At 40.0% G+C, this 19,672-nt stretch overlaps 1 protein-coding gene across 1 annotated transcript; it reads left to right on the forward strand.

Moving 5' to 3' along the window:
* The first annotated feature begins 8,398 nt into the window (after nucleotides 1-8,398).
* Nucleotides 8,399-16,101, forward strand: LOC104962334 (transmembrane protein 47-like). The gene is made up of 3 exons (XM_010790765.1): nucleotides 8,399-8,704; nucleotides 11,733-11,873; nucleotides 15,213-16,101. Exons 1-3 carry the CDS (start codon nucleotides 8,509-8,511, stop codon nucleotides 15,392-15,394), a joined length of 519 nt encoding a protein of 172 aa, XP_010789067.1. The 5' UTR covers nucleotides 8,399-8,508; the 3' UTR covers nucleotides 15,395-16,101.
* Nucleotides 16,102-19,672: the final 3,571 nt, after the last annotated feature.

Consider the following 19,672-nt stretch of genomic DNA (forward strand, 5'->3'; position numbering starts at 1 on the left):
TAATTTTTATTCATCACATGAAACTAATTTGTACTATATTATAAGTTTCTTTATTATCTTTTCTTTTTAATCACTGCTTTTAAATGCTTTTCTGAATGTCTTTCATTTTTGTGAAAGCACCTTGAATTGCCTTGTGTGAAAGGTGCAAAAATAAACTCTGACCTTGCCTTGCCTTGCCTGCCTTGCCTTGCCTGCCTTGCCTTGGCTGCCTTGCCTTGCTTAGCCTTGCTGCTTGCCTTGCCTTGCCTTGCCTTGCCGTTGCCCTTGCCTTGCCTTGCCTTGCCTTGCCTTGCTTGCCTTGCCTTGCCTTTGGCCTTGCCTTGCTTGCCTTGCATTGCCTTGCCTTGGCCCTTGCCTTGCCTTGCCTGCCTTGCCTTGCCTTAACAGTTTGTCTTTGGTTTACTTGCTTGCCTTGACGTTGGCCTGCCTTCCTTGCCTGCTGCCCTTGCCTTAGGACCTTGCCTTCCTTGCCTTGACATGCTGCCTTGCCTTGCCTTACATAAGTGGATGTCCTATGTGAGAAACTCTCAGATGGGAACTTGGATGAAGCGGTTGTCAGAGCATTTACATGCAACAACCGTATACGACAGGAAAGGGAAAACCCTAAGAGCACAAATTAGGACCCCCTTGAAAGAAATTATTTCCACATTTACATTCTTTTCATAATATCATTGAGGCTTTGGCCTTGATAAATGGAAACATTCTTACAACAAAATACATCCTCACTGTACATGTAGTATAACAAGGTTTTCAAAGCACAGCAACATCATCGAGTATTCACACATTCTTTGAAACTTTGGACACTTTGAATGAAGAATAACAAACTAGGTGTTACATCTGGCGCTCTTAACGGAGTCAATGCCAATGAAAAGAAAATGTAATGCCTTGATGTTTCAATCAAAAGGACCTCAAACACGCTGTTCATAATCAAATCAAAACATTAATAAAACAGATGATTTGAAGTATATTTAATTTCTGCTACTCAAATGTTAGGACAGTTTGGTAAAGCAGCTAAGTCACAATTGTTCTCCCTGTTAGTAAAAGCTTTTAATGCCAATTCTACAGTGGCTACAACAGATTTGTTGCCTGCAGCTTGTGTCATGGTCAGGTCAGCCAGTATTTCCATAGCAACAGGCACATGATAAATAGTGCCAACATTAACCTCTCTGGCTCCTCACATGTTTAAACAACACAAAATGCTGCACCCTAATAAAGGAGTTGGAGTACTTCTGTTTAAATGCAGCAGTATCGTATCCTAACGTATCAGGTTGTATTGTAGTAGTATTGTATCCTAACATATTGTTAAGTATAGCATTATATTGTATACTTTCAAGGAACTACAACAAAGATGTAGTATATATACAGTCTGGTGGTGATTTCCTGCAATATAGAAAACAATGGATTTATTCATCTAACCCTCTTCCAATGTAACCATTTGCACAGTTTTCCATAGCTAATTTGTTTTTTATAAAATTGAATGGACATAAACCCAGTTTCAGTTTGCATAGTGAAATAAGTGTGACACTACAAACAGCGAGGGACAGAAAGAGTGCTGCGTGGCCGTCGATATGACAAGGCTGAACGAGGTGGACTGCAGTAAGCATAAGTGGTTCACAGCTGGTGTCTGGGGGAAACATGAGAGAGGGTGGGGAAGGCCGGCCGGCGAGGGGAGGGGAGGGGAGGGAGAGACGGGGGGGTCTGGTGGCGATAGTGGGGGCGGTTGCAGCCATGACGACTGATGGAGGAGGAAGTAAACAGATGTCCACAAGCTGGCAGACAGGCACTGAGTGGACGAGCCACTGAGAGACAGGTGGACGTACAGGGACACAGTGAGAGGCTGTGGAGCAGCAGCGCTTTTCAGAGAAGAAGAAGAAACACTGGAGTCATCAATAAATCTTTCAGTGTGTCATTTAGTGTTGAACTTAACACCAATGAGGCCTGTTATTATAACGTTTTTCAATTAAAGTTTTAATTGAATCAATTAATCATTTTATTATCTTAGATATCCATAGACCTGTGATACATGCACACATTCAAACATTATTATCACTAAGCAAATATAGTAATGGATGTACAAATGTTCCTGTTTATGTCTGACAATTCTATTTTAGACATTAGTAAGCAAACCCATCCTATGGAAATCTATATATTAAAGTGGACCTATTATGCTATATTTGAATAATATAGTGTAGGACCATACCTATATAAGGCATATTTATACTTTTTATTTTTCAAAATACCAAACAGATCATGCATTTTAGCCATTTCTCATTTCGCTCAATTTAACACTGTCTTTTCATGGGCTGATTCAGTGAGAACAGCACCATCTACAGGCCTGGCATATGTACTTTCGAACGGCAATGTCCGTGGCTGTCTCCTGATTGGTGGAGTTGGCCCAATAGCCATAGCGCCACTTCTGTGACGTCATAGAATTGTTCAAATCTGGATCAGTCAGTATCAGATCCGTTGCAGCCCCTTTTTAAGAGATTTGGGTATGGAGGAAAATAGAGAGGGTTGTGTTTTCTGACACTTGGTGAGTTCCCTGGAACACCGGGGACACATATTCATGTATAAAAGACGTACAAAGGTGCATTTTGCATGATAGGTCCCCTTTAACTTATACTGAGTATGTTTTCCCTGAGCATCCTAATTATGTTTCGTGGTTTATAGTATTTTATTGCACCGCAGCAAACAATAACTGTCATTATCGATTAGATTGCCATTTATTTTCCTAACTAATCATTTGGTCTATAATATGCCAAAATTAGAGGAAAAATTTAAATGCTTCGTAAATGTCATGTTTGTCAGTGAAAAACTGAACGCTATAGGCTAAAATCAACATTTTCTACAGTTCCTTTAATGAAATGTCATCCAGCTGGTCCTTTTTTTTGTCTGTCTATCGACTTATTGTTAGCTCTATTTTTAACCATTCCTCATTGCTCAAATTACACGTTCTGTAAGTCTTTCTGCCAAATGGCACTCAGATTTGTCCAAATATCTGTTTTGTAAATTACACCCTTATTGGTATTCAAGTGAGACGATTTGCACCAGTCGCTTTAAGAAATGTGTACCAACTGATGAAGACTCCAAAATGTAAGGGGCCAAATTCAACAGCTTAATCATTTTTGATGACCCTTATTGCTGTCTCTTACAGTTAGTTGTAAGTTGAGATCATGAAGTGAAGAGACAGTGATGAAGATGCAGTGAGAAAGCCTTCATCTCAGCACTCAAAATTAATCCATCGCTTCTTATATCCCACCTCAGCATTTTGCAGAGTCACCGCAGCAGCATTAGTGTTGGGAAAAGACTGGAAACTGGGTTAGATCCCCTGGCAAGCTGCTAAATCAGAGCAGGGAAATGCAGGAGACATGTTGTCGCCCCGCTCTACATGAACTGTCAACATGACCTTGAGCAAGGCACTTTAAACTCAGCTGCTCTGAGGAGCACTTATATATTGGGGTAACTTGAAATACTCACTGAAGGGGGAAAAATGCAGCTCTCAAGACAAGATGTGAACAGGTTTCAAAGTGACTTTGAGCAAACCCCTGTCTTTATTGCAGTCAGATTTTTCTAGAAGCGATTCCTTTACTGTTTTAAAAAGTGATGGGGACATATTTTCCAGTTAAAAAAACCTGATGCTATATTGCACCACGGGTAGTATACTATTATAATTATTATACTATATTTTTCTTTTCCTTTTAAAGTTCAGTATTATTAAATGTGTGTTGCATCCAAATTGCACCACTGGGGTCCCCAGAAATACACCCACATGCAAGTGTGAACGGACCAACTGTTCTCGAGATTTTAAATGTGGTGGGGACAAAATTGTTCATTCCAAAAAGCAGTGGGGACATGTCCTCAGCGTTCCCAGCCTTATTGACGACTATGCTGTTCATCCTTCGAGAGCTTTTAGTCACAGAATTATCGTCCTCCCCGAAGGAGATTTAAAAACACTGAATGAATCCGTTTTGCAGAGTTTTGCTGAGACTGCTACCAGCTACTTTTTAAATCTCAGCTAAAAACTCACCCCTTTGCACTGGCTTTTAATACTAGTTGAACGTTACATTTTTACATTTGTATGTGTTTTTATATGTTTCTAGTTATTGTGCTTTTTATCATGTTTTTAATTATTGTTATATTATTTTACTCCCATTGTGTTATTTTATATTGTATGTATTGCCTGTACAGCATTTTGGTCAACTGAGGTTGTTTTTAAATGTGTTATATAAATAAATAAAGATTGAGATTGAGCTTTTGTTTGTTTCTCTGAAAACCTAAATCCTTAAACACAATCCTTCAACAGGTTTGAATATACAGTTTAAAATGACCAATATTTTAAAAACGTTATTGTACAAATGTGGATTAAAACTGGAATATCAAATAAGGACAACTTCTGAAAAATAACCATAATGTTGGCCGTGTGCAAAGGGGAAACATCATCATTACTGGTGACACATTCAACAGTAAGTTACCTTGATTCAAATTACATATTTCTGTAGGTCTGGGTTAGATTGGAAACATTTTGGATAACATACCCATGTCAACAAAATGTACTGTATGAAACGTTACATACAGTATTACTTTACCCAACAACTGTGGGGTATAAAAATGATAGCAAATAGCCTAATTAAGTATTTTAGAAATTGACCACAGCACTCTGAAGTGAATGAACGAGTACATGTAGACACATCCTTTCACAGTCTGACTCACAGCATGACTGGTGATGGTGTGATGTTTTTGTTACGGTAAAGAGAGATAGAGATAAGTAGGACCGGCCTGAAGTAATGTTAGCATCATTAAACAAGGCCTCATTGGTTACCATGGCAACTTATAGCTGGAAAACCTCAGGAGGCTTTTTCTGGGCCTCATCAGCTGCCGGCACTGCAGGAAGACCAGCAAAGGATGACGTCATGTGATGAGCAGTTTGTGAAGAAGCTTTTTCACCTCTCAGACACACTATAACCTTCATCATCATTGCCATCATCATCATCATAAAGTATGCTGAATCACAGATGTGTGTCATCACATACGGTATGTATCCTTTTTTAAATGCCCCACCCTTTTATACTTTTCACCTCATTGTTTTTTGTTCTTTTATTTGCTATTTATCATCCAGAAAATGTGTTCACCATCATTGTGAGTCCCTATATTGGCATGTTGGAGTCTCAATAACTTCACATAGATATTTAGAACATGGTGGAGGAGACTAGACAGACGGTTTTGTAGGTGGGTGGCACAGATAAGTCAGAATTAAGGACAGGGGATCCAAAAAAAAGAGGTAAAAAACATGACCTGGATTCCATTTATGCTCTTTAAAATCACCATGTGGGGAGTCACCATTGTCCGTCTCAAGTAGCTTTGTCTGCTCGGCAGATTTTCTAATGAGGGGCTTTTGGAGGAGGATGACAGAGCGCTCTGCCGTTCTGCCGGGGAGGAGGAGGGGAGTTTAAAGGAAATGAGCAAGGCTCTGTCCACGGATACGCCTAATACTAGATTCCCCCTACTCAGATGCCCTGCTGGCAGCTTGGCAGCACTATTAGGACTGAGAAGGGTGGCATTAGTCTGAAACTCTCATTATGTCAGACACACTGAAAACCTCTAATCTAGCAACCAAATGAGAGGGGTAGAATTAAACCAAACTTGGCGATAGAAGGCAGCAGACTTGCAATTCAAAGTGCTCAAATCAGTGTTGTTTGTACTTTGGACTACTTTATTTGGAGAGCAAAAGCTGTGCTCTGAATATTTACTTCTAGCTTTTCAACCCATGTTTCATTTAAATCAGGTCACATCTGTTCGCTAAATACAAAAGCTAGGACATGTTTACTTGTGCACAGAAATAGAGTTTGTGTGTTTTATCAGCAATATTGTAAGTGTACATTTATTGTAGTATGTGTTTTTCTTTGTTAAAATACACTGGATAAAGCTGTTTGACAGAACATTTATTTAGAAAAAAAGTCACACTCAAGTTAAGTATAGAAACCCGTTGGTGCGTACATAATGCCTAAACTTAATAAATGAGGATCTTGCAAGTTATCCCCATATGCAAGTTAAGTTTCTATAATTAATGAGGAAGGAGAAAAATAGATCACATACAGTAATCTGGTTGCCTCTCATCATCAGACAGATGCATGACAATTTGTCAATAAATCACTCAACACATAAACAGATCTTCATAAATAGTGTTCCCTTTTAATAAATGCACCTTTAATGTTGGTGAATGTTGCTGGATTTGGTAAATAAGAGGTGTTGTGGTCTCCATGCGGAAAAATGTATTCATTGACATTTCATTTATTAGGTGTTTTTTAATTCCGTGGCTGTCGGTAAAAGATAAAATGCCCGCCATGTGTTTGAGCAACGATACAGGGGTTATTTCCCAAAAGTGGTAAAAATATCAGCGAGCTCGGCCCACACACAGGCTGTGTTAGCAAGCAAAACCGGATTAAAATAAAAGCCCAGCTATCAAATAGACAGCTGAGCTCCATTCTTATTGTGTCACAACAGTTTTCACGCAGCACTGGATTATGTATGTCTTTTGTGGTCAATATATGCATATACATGATGCTGCTCCTACTGCCACTGCTCTCAACATGGTATCTGTTATAAATAAGGGTACAAGCTGTGGTAAAAAGTAGAAATAGTAGAAATGCTGTGGGATTTCGAATCCAAAATGTTGAATCTGCTGCCATCTGTTGGACCATTATCACAGTACAACATTCATACTCAGATTGTAATGACACTGAAGAGATGGTTCAGATTTTTGGAGACAATACGGTCGAACTTTTTTTTATCAAATGGTTTTATAAAAACAGAGCTATTTTACATTATGTATTATTAGTATACAGTAGCACCACCTGTGAGTCATTTGTACCACATTTCTAATCATAAACTTCAATATTGTCTCAAAATAAGTCTGATTTCTTATCAATTGTAAGATTTAATAGTTTGGTAACATCATTCGTTCTGTCTGAAAATACACACTGTGGGTCTGATATAAGGGGAACATATATTTAATTGTTTGGTTGATTATAGGATTTTTAATATTCTTGTTTTTCTCGCTGCTGTGTAAATGTTGAATAATGTGTATCCGACTCTGCATTTAAATAAACTGAGATTCTTGAACATGTGTGTGTGTGTGTGTGTGTGTGTGTGTGTGTGTGTGTGTGTGTGTGTGTGTGTGTGTGTGTGTGTGTGTGTGTGTGTGTGGACAACTTTGTTGCATTTAGACCTCTTGAAAGCACTTTCTTTGGACATGCCATTAACTTGTCGACCCTCTGAAAGCATGCTGCTGTCTTCAAAGAGAGTAAACAAGTCTCGGTTCCTCCTTTGCCTTTCAAAATAAAAGCATAGCATTAGCAGAAAAGGAATTATATTATGTGCTGAGCACTTTACTGTTTGATCAAATAACAATTCAACTATACAATTAAAGTCTACATAGTATTACATTTCTCCACATGTTTGTGTGACCTCTAAGCAGTGGTGTAACGTAACTAAGTAGATTTACTCAAGTACTGTACACTACTTAAGTACAATTTTTAGAGACTTGTACTCTACTTTAGTATTTAATGTAATGCTCCTTTGTTCTTCTACTCCACTACACTTTTAATTTTGGTACTTGTTTTTGTTATGCTAATACTTTTGTACTTTTACTTGAGTAACATTTTGAATGCAGAACTTTTACCTGTAACAAAGTATTCCTACAGTACACTCTGGTACATACTTCTACTTTTACTCAAGTACAAGACCTGCCAATAATATCCCCTCTTATGAAGTCATGATCAAGCAATATAACTTACATTTAAGAATGTGTGTAAATCATCCTTTATTTGTATAATGTTAAGTGGCTAATGGTTTTTTCACATTATTTTGATGCTGTTATTTTTTGTGTATTGTTTTACAATAATTTTAAACATGAGTACATGCATGCAAATGTATGCTTTTTGTTGGTGTATTGTGTTGACTAGTATGACTGGGTTAATCCCAGGAAGAAATACTGCTGGGATGACAAACAAGCTCAAATTTGAATAAACAACCTTACTTTGAATATGATGAACAATAAAACAAAATAGATGGTTGGAGTGGGTTAACTCTTTGTGTGGCAAAGGGATTCTGTTTGTTCCATTGTCTCTCATTTCTCATCCTTAACATGGATGTTGAATTGCAAAACAAATCACTTTAATATAAAATCTTTTAACTGTGACTAACCAGTCCTTTATTAATTGGTGTACCATTCAGAATAATGGATTAGTCAGACCTTGATGAGCATCACAATGTGTTTTTACAACGTCACTGCTCTGGTATGTAGAGGAAATGTATCAGAAAGCCTGAAATCCTCAGCTGCTGCTTCAATTACTTTGAAAACCCAATCCAACCGGAAGTCCCATGTTAAACTCCTCCAGCTGCACACGGCACCCAAACACAAAGCAGAGAGGGCTATGGTGGGTGCAGACGGACCTGCAGTAAGCTCTTTCCCACTGTGACTGACCGGAGTGTTTCTGAGAGAGAGAGAAGATGTCTGTGGACGAGGTGTTTGTGTTCCGGCCCTTCAAGCTCATCGCGCTGCTGTGCCTCTTCCTGGCCCTCTGTCTGGACCTGGTGGCCCTGTTGAGCCCCGCCTGGGTCACCGCGGACCATTTCTCCCTGTCTCTGTGGGAGTCCTGCTCACTGTCCGAGGATCAGTGGAGCTGCTTCTCCACGCTCACATCTGGTAGGAAACACTCGTTTGTGGGTTTTTTCTATTGTTTACAACTCTGTGTCCTTGGAGTTAAGATGCTGTTATTGTGTTGATGAGAGAATATCCAAACATTGTGAAAAAAAAGCTGAGATGTCAACGTTGTAGTAGTTTTTACTTTTTTGGGGGGGAAACTTTAATTTGACCATGGTTTAATCCACTGAGTTTTATGTACTGGTATCTGAAGTGGTAGAAAGTAACACTTTTTTTGTTGCTACTTTGTATTTCTACCTCCAATAATTCAGAGGTAAATCATGGCCTTTTACTCCACTACATTTATTTAGTAGCCTACCTTTAGTTACTTTTGATTGGATGTGAGATATAAACAACACTTAAATAGGACTTGAGTAACACCTGGAGTAAAATTCACAATACCCTGCAGTATACAAAATCATTCAAATGAGCTCAAACTTACATGTGATAACACATTCATTCATTCATGCACAAATAATTATGATCAAAACATATAATATTATTCTGAAATGGACCAATCAGCATAACGAGTACTTTTACTTTTGGTGCTTTATTTTGATACTTTAACTTTTTTGAGTAATTAAGTAATATTTTAATTGCAAGACTTTTACCTGTAAAAGAGTATTCCTAAACTCTGGTAGTTATTTTTTACTTAAGTACAAAATATGAGTACCTCTGGGTATTTGTGCCCTGTCTATAAACTCTTGGTGGTTTTAAACCAGCATCTTTTTCGGTGGCCTTTTTTCAGAGTCTGTTATTGAGGCTACACAAAGGCTGCACATCCTACGTTTGACAAAAACAAAGAGGAATGTGTGTTGGATTGTACGAACAGTCTGACAAACAGTCTCCCATGAAGAGTTGTTGCTCACTGTGCAGTGGCAGCAGCAGCTGAGGAATTCAGGCTTTCCTCTACATTTCCTCTACATACCGGAGAAGTGACGTGTTGAAAACACATTGTGATGCTCGGCAAGGTCTGACTAATCCATGAGTAAGGTTTAAAAACAATGCTGATTGTTTGATTACTCACTGTTTTCAGTAATTTTCTGAATGGTACACCAATTAACAAAGGACTGGTTAGTCACATTTAATTTGTTAAAAGTAATTTTTTTTGCAATTCAACATCCATGTAAAGGATGAGGAATGAGAGAAAATGGAACAAACATAATCCCTTTGCCGCACAAAGAGTTAACCCACTCCAACCACCAGAAGGCTTTGAATGGGTTTATAGAGACTCATTAAGCGTCTTTCCCATCATCCATCTCACCACTGGACCCACCAGGTTGCCTTTTGTCAAACAGAAAACCCACATGACAAGAGCCTCTGTGCCTCCATCCCCCTTCCTCTCCCCACCAGAGGAGAAAACCCTTAAATGTGGCTGGTACAGTAGGTAGGCTTGTTATTAGGTGGAGCTTCCCTCTATTAAACATATAGTAGCTAACTGTTTACGTAGTACTAAAAAGACTCAAAGCCAGCTGTATAAATACAAAACAGATGACTATATCTATGGTGCCAAAAGCATGTTAACAATTGTAGCCGTTCTTTTTTAAGCCTTGGTTAATTTTGGGGCAGTTTTGGGAAACGCAGCCCTCTCTGGGGTCACTGACCGCCTCTGATATTGAGGAATGTGTTGGGGTGAATAGGAGGCGGGTTTGTTTCTTTGACAGTTTGCAGAGCTCATTAAAGTAACAGTGGAGAGGTGTGTTGAGGTTAAAGGGGGCAGTTCACCAAGAGGCAGAGCAGATTTGTTATGCACACATTCTCATACCTATCCCAAGACTCTTGAATTTCACTCTACTTGGCCTTCAAAATCCAGTTTATGATTTATGAAAATATTGACAATATCTCAAAGTATACAGCTGTTGTTTCAATACCTTCATTGACAAACATAAGCATAAGGCGGACACAGTTCAATGCAAATAATGCAGATAGATGAAGACAGTGTTGTGACTTACAGCCTCGTTGTGGATAAAAAATACCCTTTTAATGTGAGTGCACTGTTTAATATTCTTTCAAGAGAGGGTGTTTTTTTATTTAATTTATAACCACATCATATTTCCTGAAGGCTGAATCGAATGGAGGTGTCATTGGGGAACAGTTCATTTTTACCTTCCTGAAGGAGCTGTGTGAGACACACTTCCAGGGAAGGTTGTTCAAATGCAAATTCTCCTTTTGAATCCTTTGAGGTTGAGCCTTACTCTGACAAGTGGGACATCAAAGAGACAAAACACAATGCAGACAGGAATGTGGAAAATAACGTCTACGCTTCTGGTTCCTTTTATTAAGACGCTCAGTTCAGGAGTTGTGTAGGTCTTTCCAGGGAATCAATGAGTTTCACTTTTCCACCAGGAGCGACTGGAGTTTGTTTGGAATAAACAGAATCAATGTGCTGTTAAAAGGGCGCCATGGCTGGAAAACATGGAAACGGCTGGCAGCCACAAGCAGAAACTCCAAGGAGACTTCCCAGTGTTCAACTGTTATGGACTCCACAGTAATGCTTCATTTGCACCACAGAAAGTTACCAAAATAGACCAAAAAACATCTATTTAACTGCATTTTTATATTCTGTTGTATTATAAAAAAACATTGATGGAGATAGTTGAGCATTTCACAATGCATTACAAATAACTGTGAGAGAATAAATAAGAGGCCAACGTGCACTGAAACACAGATTTACTTCAAAATCCAGTTTATGATTTATGAAAATATTGACAATATCTCAAAAATATACAGCTGTGGTTTCAATACCTTTATCGACAAACATAAGCTGTTGATGAGGGTAAACTCGTATGACTTTAAGTTAGAAATACAAACTCAAATCCTCTAAACATGCCCTGATTACAATTTATTTTATTAACATGTTATTTTGTATAGCAAGTTATTAATCCAGTTCCTGTCTCTCGCGCAGGCTTGAGTCCGTTCTTCTTCACTCCTTCGCTCCTCTCTGTGGGATTAGCGCTTCAATTCAACAGTGCTCTCCTCTGAGTGACGTTTGTGTTGCTGAACTCTAACCTGTGTTTGTCTCTTCCTGCAGACTGGCAGATTGCCACCCTGGTGCTGCTGGTAACCGGGGCCGTGGCCACTCTGCTGGCCTTTCTGATCGCCCTGATCTCCCTCTGCCGGGGGACTCAGAGGCGGCACTATCGCACCGTGGCTGTGCTCCTCTTCACTGCAGGTACGTCTTCTTCTCCTTATCATTACTTTCCAACTATAAGTTCTTAAAGGGGCCCATATAGGCTTTTGGGGGGTTTATATAGGTTTTATGCATTTAAATGGTCTGGAAAGGCTAGAAATCCCGAATGGAGTCTCTCTCCCTTCCTGAAATGATTCCATTGGACTAGTTTTAAGTTCCGTTACATAGTGACATCATTATGTAACACTGTTTTCTATTGGCTTGCACTCTAACACATTGTACGTGAAGGGGCGGGACATCTCTAAGAGGTTGACCCATCAAAACTGAGCTGGCCAGCTAACCAATCAGAGCAGACTGGGCTCTGGTATCAGACAGAGGGTGAAAATAAGGGGCCGCAGCCTTTTTGAACATTAAAGCATGTAAACATGTCACAGTGGAGGCACACAATACAAATATGAACCTGAAAATGAGCTTAATATTTCCCCTTTAAATCATTTGCCCTTTTCTGCCCCGAATGAATGTTTATCCAATACTAATGCACATTTAGAAACTGAAAGACAGCACATATACGTTGACGGCAACCACAACTATTTCAACATAGACAGGTTTTTGTTTTTTTCTTCCAGTGCTAACATTAAATAGAGGGGTGCAGAAGGAAAGAAGCAGCTGAATGAGGCTCCTTGGTTGAGCTCATTCTTTCTGTGGTGTGTGAGTCTGGGGAGCTGCAGTATCACGAGCCAAGAAAAAGCAGCCACAAAATGTGTGGACTTACCAACAAAGTGAAGTCACTGAAGGGGAAAAAGCTGCCACAGACTCAATCAGTATTTAGACTGCACCTCTCCTGCAGGCTTTGTGCTCTGGGTAAAGCCACTTTTTGACACTGGTGAGGGAGGATCTATTTATGAAACATAATTAAAACCAAAGCAGTCAAGACACATTGTTCCCTGTACTATGCAGCGCTGCAATAACTTAGTTATAGCTCCTGCTTGCTTTATTTTAACGACAGTGATGAAATTCTAACCACTTACCGCTACTTATCTCATGCCCAGTTATATAAGAAACAGACATCCTGTCATGCACCACAAATAACTTCTGCACCCTTATGAAGTTTAACATCGTTCGTGCCTGTGGAGTTAAGAAATCCATAGATGTATTTATTTTCTTGTTGATAGTTTCTGTAGAAGAGAAGATTGATACTATTCTCCTATCTGTCGGTAAATGCTAATGCTAGCAGTTGGTTGTTGTAGCCTAGCGTAAGGACTAGTAGCAAATGGAAAGAGCTAGTTTTTTTTTGGATTTATAATTTTTTTATTTGTGAGCTTTAGAGCCGATTGTAAAGTAGGAGGTATTTTACGTTAAGATGGAGCCAGGCGAAGTGTTTCCCCCTGGTTCTAGTCTTTGTGCTAAGCTAGGCTAACCTGCTGCTGCCTGTAGCTTCATAAGTAACAGACAGACATGTGAGTGGTATCAAGCTTCTCGTCTAACTCTCAGAAAAAGTGTATTTCCCAAACAAATTGACCATTTGTCTGATAAGTAATAGTATGATCCTTAGCCCTATGTGTGCCCATCATTTTCAAACCCATGGTATGCGGAAAGATATGGTTACTTTTTTTATAAACCAACATAAGATCCAAAGGTTTCTTTCTCTTACTTTAAAAAGCTGCAAAAGATGCACAATATATTATATTTTACACTTGATGTAGTATTATGGTGGCCCATTTCACTTGGATTAGGCTGGAATTAGCAAATAGATAATAATATGTAATGTTTTTAAACAGTGCAGAAACATGTTTCATTTCACTCTAAAGGGGAGAATAAGGGATTTCTGTCATGTTCTGCCCCTGGAAGCATCAGCCACAAAGGACCAGTGTGTGCAGGGAACTAAATGGCTGCGACAACTGTTAGCCATTTACTGAAAATCGTGGGAAGGCAGTGTTATCCTTTCCTGTGTGTAATTGCTTTAAGAGCCTTGCGAGAATAAGGTCTCCATACAGAGCAGCAGCAGCAGAGGGGTTGGACTTTGTTAAATGCCCGTTGGCAGGCCTGTGGCCGTGTGGTATTTATTTTCTGTCCAGAAATATGACCTCAGCGGGCTGCGAGCTCAGTCTGGGCTCCATCAACAGCGCAGCATTCTTGAGCTGCCGTCTTCCCTCCTGCACGCCCCTCAGCTCAGCCCTTCAGGAAGGAAAGGCGGAGTCGTAGTCACACAAAGTCCCTTCCTCAAGAGTCACCTACCGTGCGTGGGAGGGAACTGAGTGTACGCCATGGCTTTGATCGGACACATGCATGTCCCCAGACGATGACGCATGACGGTTCATGGTCCTGAAGGATTTTAAAGGGGAAGATTATTCACAATGAGTGAGGCATTAAAGTAATTTCCTTCAATGAAGTCAAGGTCAAAATAAAAAAGAATTGTTCCATGTTTCAAAACATAAAGCCAAAGCACAGACTTTTCTTTGGGGTGCCAAAAGTCAGTCACTGTCCCAGGGGAAAAGACAGGCCACTTACAAAAACAGGAAACCCACAAGGGGGAGTTTTATGTAAATACTTTCTAATGTCTTGTTTATACATCAGACTGGATGAGGCATCACATGCAAAAATACTAATAAGCCAATTAATATACCTCAGCTCAGATTTGTGTTTGTCACAAGGCAATGTCTCCAGAGGTGTAAAGTAATGAAGGTGTGGTACTGAGGAGATGCACTGAATGAAATAGCACAAGGCTCATATAACATAGGCCTGTTTTAACGTATTCCTGTTTTCGTCCAAAAACATTCAAATGTTAGTGAGATACATTTGAGTGTGAATTTGTTGAAATCATCTTAAGCAGCAGATACACCGACTTGAGAAAGATGAACCATCGTCTGGTTACTGAAGTGACTCTCGGTTCTCTTTGCAGATAAACACCTGACATCCTTTATTCTCCTGTCTATTTTTAAAAAGCAGCCACAGTCACATGTCTGCCTTTAGAGCAGCGAGTTCGCTGTCAGATCAGAAGGATTTATCTGGGAAATCATGAGTTGGTAAAAAGCAGTGAGGAAGGTGGAAAGAAGAAAATGAGACTGTGATGTATTGACATATAAAGGGTTTAATATCAATGTAAAGAAAAAAAATAACACAAGTAAACACAGTAGCAGAATGAAGAGTAAACAAATATCATAAAATGATTTTAAAAGTGCAAAGAGGAGACAATTGCAATAACTGTGTCTAAAATCTAAAAGTAGATCCTGCAGTATGTGATATGAAATGCCTTATTTGACGTGGATGTATATTATAGCATGGTGGCCTTATACAAATACTGTATTTGATTTGATTAGTGTTAGTGTAGGGAAAGTGTCTGTTTTTCAGTGAAATCTAACATTTGACTCTCTTTGTTTCCAGTGGTCCTGCAGGCCTGCGCTCTGGTGCTCTACCCGATCAAGTTCATCGACGGCACGGTTCTTCAGACCTATCACGAGTTCAACTGGGGCTACGGCCTCGGCTGGGGGGCCACCATCTTCATGTTGGGCGGCGGGATCCTCTTCTGCCTTCGGACGGACATGTACGAGGATGGCCTGTACTGAGACCTTCCTCAAGCTGCTGGAAATGCACACCGAAACACACACGCGCAGAATTCCCATACAGGAGGTGTGCTACTTTTTCTTCACTCTGCACAGAGCTCATGTGCACAGACCCGGTCCCCCCCTCTCTCTCTCTGTTATTTTTAGACAGGTTGTAAAGGCCTAATTTAGGCCATGGAGCCCCAGCACCCCTCCTCCCACGCAGCCAGAGGGTCCCTCAGCCCCTGCCGGTATCAGGGACGATGGCAGAGCTGAAGCACGGAGAACTTTCTGGACAAACGGCCACAGATGCTGGACGTTTCCACCGCATGTTGACCTGGATCTCTATTGTTAGAGAAGCGGGACAGTAGACACTCACCTGAATGTGCAGTGACTGAACATTCAACCTCATCTCCACATTTCCTTTTTTATTCTTTTTGTGGCATTTCACAAGGACAAGCTTTTTCTTAATGTATTTATGGCATCCACTTTATAATTATAAAAAACGTGATGAAATTCCCCCGCTGTGTTTCCTAGCTGAAACATATGTAGTAATGCTAAGCCTTCCGATGTTAGAAAGGTCATCTAAAGCGCCTCGAAACATGCTACAACCCTCGAGTGTTTATAGTTTGTTTGCAAACTAGTTTGTCTCAAAGGAAAAAATGTAAATGTGTACAAAGTATTTCTACATAAAGAAGAATCCAGAATAAACAATTGTAGTTTTGAGAGTATTGGGAGTGTGAATGTATGTCTGTTTTCAGTGCTACGACGTGGCATTCAGCAGCTTGTCTGTCACTCTGACACCCCCCGTTTACAAACTGACCTCTGACAGAGTTTCACAGGGGGAGCATCAGGGGCGCTGCCTTTTTTGGGACCAAATAGCAGTGAGAGAAAAAATGCAAAACACTTTCATTATCCAGCACTCACATTCCTCGGAGGAAGCCACCCCATGGATATTTAAAGAGCTATGTCAAAATATGTAGCGTAATGAGCAACGCTAAACATTTTACTGCAAACCTCGAGACACAGTTTTGCAGTTAATCTTTAGGAGTTATATATATTTCATAAAATTGCCTGGGAAGCATTGACAGCCCATGAGCTCATGGATAAATGTGCTAAAATGTAATTACTGCTGGCATTTTTTGTTTCATAGGGTAGCTGTAGGGAAAAGTACTTAATGTTTCCATTCAAGGCTGGTGAAGAAGTCTCCCTGGTTGTTTTATGTAACAGAAGGCACTGCCACACCTGAGCAGCCTGGTGTGAAGTTTCCCTTTCTTTACACCCCGGTGTTCAAACTGCAGCAGCTGGTTAAATAATCTCTGGGAAAGGGAACGTCTACAAATAAACAATTTACCCAGCTGCAGCAGTGTGAGAACTCACCAGCTGTGGACAATATTTACCCCCGCAACAAGAGCAGCCATAAGGGGAAAGTACCTGATACCTAAACCTGACACTTGTCTTTTGTGAATGGTGCAATGTGATGTGTAAGAGTGTGAGGTGCCGGGTCCGTGTGTGCCTTATAATAGCCGTGACCTCCCGGGAATCCTTTAGATGTGACTGACAGTGTCAAAGGTGACGTGGTTACATGACAAGTAGGCGTAGGGTTTCTAAATGCTGACACAGAAGTGATCAAGATACTTTTTATACCACGCATACGTAAAGCATGTTGTGTTTAGTTAAACATCGGTGAAGAATGCAAAGTAAAACATTGACTCAGGCCAGTTGGAAAAAAAAGTTGTATTCTCTTCAGTGGAAAAATATTAAAAACATTTAAGGATACACAAACACCCACAGTGTACCATCTGATCCACATAGTTTGCAAATAAGTTTTCTTAAGCGTGTTTCCTTTGCTTTTACTTGGCAGAATAGTGTTTTAGATTAGTAGTTTTGGGGTTGTAAAGGTCAATATGCAGTAGATGATTTGTAAGCGCTCCACCCACACGGTTACTGCTCTGCCTTCGTTGCCACTTCAGGGTAAAAAGGAATATGCACTTAAACAAATTGACTCACCAAAGGCTTTGTTTTAAGGCAGTAAAACGAGTTTCCCCTGCGATCTAATTAGTGTACTTGCTTCTGACTCCACCATGAGCGACTCACCCACGTCTTCCTGCATCTACTGGTTGAACTTGATACAACCTGGTGTTGCTGCAAGAGCCCTCCAAACAAATCCTTGAAGTTGATATTTTCCCCTAAAATGAACAGTGATATTTGCAATGTGGCATCATTAACTACAATATTCATCCATAATCAGTGTTGTCTGGTTTGTTACCTCGGTTCTCTCTCTTTGCACTATGCAAATCAAATGGTGGAACAGATGTTGTTTTATTACAAATCAGACATTAAAACTGACCTAAAGCCCCAACTCCAAATTACAAATTATCAACACAAGTTGATTTAACATGGCTAAAGCACAATAATTGTTTCCTCCAGCAGCTGAGGATACTTCTTTGCCTGTGCAGCTGCTACATGCTCTCATCTCTGAATATTCTCAGAATGACAGCTTTTCCCAGCAGAGGAAACGAAACCAGAGCAGGAAAAAATCACTCACTGCAGCTGTTTGGTCCGACAACACATTTAGTCTCGTTCGATTATAATTCTCAAGCAGTAAAATGTATTTGTATGGAAGAAAATGTTGGAGAGTAGCCTGGCCCCTGGGAGCAGTAACCAGCCAGGCCCTGCACTCTTTCACTCTGCAGGGACAGATTCCAGTTACTGAGCCTGGGGGCCAGAGACAGCCATGGACCCTAATGTCTTGACGCCTGAGGAGGATAGCATTTAGTTATATGATCAGCTGAGATGGTACAAAAAGACATCAAACTATAAATGCAGACCTGAAGCAGTCCTGTGATCCTCAGCAGTGGCCGTCCTCTGCTGCCTAGTGAGGCAGATTAATGGACTGAAAAATAACACCTGGGCTATACATTACCCTCCGACCAACCCTCGACCAAGCCTGGCTCCACCAAAATTACATATTAACCTGAAAGAAAAACGTGTTCTCCTCTATCTTTCTTGTGATAACTTGCAATCCCCCCTGTGTCCCGTTAATTCCACACACTGTTTCTGTTCTGAACACGGTGCATGAAGAAACCTGGCATGAATACAACAGTCAAATAACTTGCATACTGTAACTGATTTACTGAGCTTCAAACCGTCCATTATCTTCTGTTTTGTCATGCAGTAACAGACAGTGGTTTAGTTGCACAGCAGTTCTGACCAGTCCTCTCTGAAACATGAATAAGACTTTTCAGAGTTTGTGTGTGTGCTTTATTAAATCACTATTGATCTATCATGTCAGGACAATGTCTTGTTATCAATAAGCTAAATGAATGAAACAAGAGAGACACAACTACCCATCGACACACACACACACACACACACACACACACACACACACACACACACACACACATGGTCGGGTGTGAACATGGCGACCCGCTGCTGTGGGAAGCCGTCAGCTGCCAGGCCGACCTTGTGGATGTCAATGAGTGTTGGATCAAACACTGAGAGGCAGAATCAGACCGCAGCCAGATGGTTACTTTCCCAACATGAAAGAAAATATCATGAAGTTTAAATGTTACATTTAATTCAGATCACTACAATACACTTTTTTGGCATGAATGTTACTAAAACAGTATTGTCAGAGCGACAAGTAATATTATTCAGAAAAGAAGAGGACCAAGGTAGAAATTCATAAAAAAAAAAGTACCAGTCTCTGTGTGTGTGTGTATGTGTGTGTGTGTGTGTGTGGGTGTGTGTGTGCGTGCGTGCGTGCGTGCGTGCGTGCGTGCGAGAGAGAGAGGATCTATTTAAATGGTTCTGAAAAAAAGGAATCATTCACAAAATGTAATGTAAAATAAACAAGACAAATAATTATATTACTCAAGATTTTTTTAATTAACACAAGTGTTCAATTTTAGGCCCACTGACCCAGGTTGAGTGAACTATATTTAAAATGAAAAGTTTAAGAAATATGGAGTCAATATGAGATCTACATGCACACAATTGTAACGTAGATCTGTCTCAGGTTGAACTAGCTTAAAATGTATTAATCCAAATGTGGTCTTCCTGTAGCACAGCATATGGAGAGATCATGTGTGTGACAAGATTACCAGTGGCATTACAACCACTTACTTCATATATATTTTACAGTTGTTTAATCTGTAGTTAACTGAAGGAGAAAAAAACACTCATTTTGTGTCATGTTAGGTGCTATAGCTTATCCGAACACCAGAGGGCAACATAAGCTTTAACAAAACTAAAGTGTCCCTTGTTCCAATGGTTCAAATACTTCAAAATCTAAAA

This window comes from Notothenia coriiceps, unplaced genomic scaffold (assembly GCF_000735185.1).
Source record: "Notothenia coriiceps isolate Sejong01 unplaced genomic scaffold, NC01 NC01_scaffold00034559, whole genome shotgun sequence".
Lineage (NCBI taxonomy): Eukaryota > Metazoa > Chordata > Actinopteri > Perciformes > Nototheniidae > Notothenia > Notothenia coriiceps.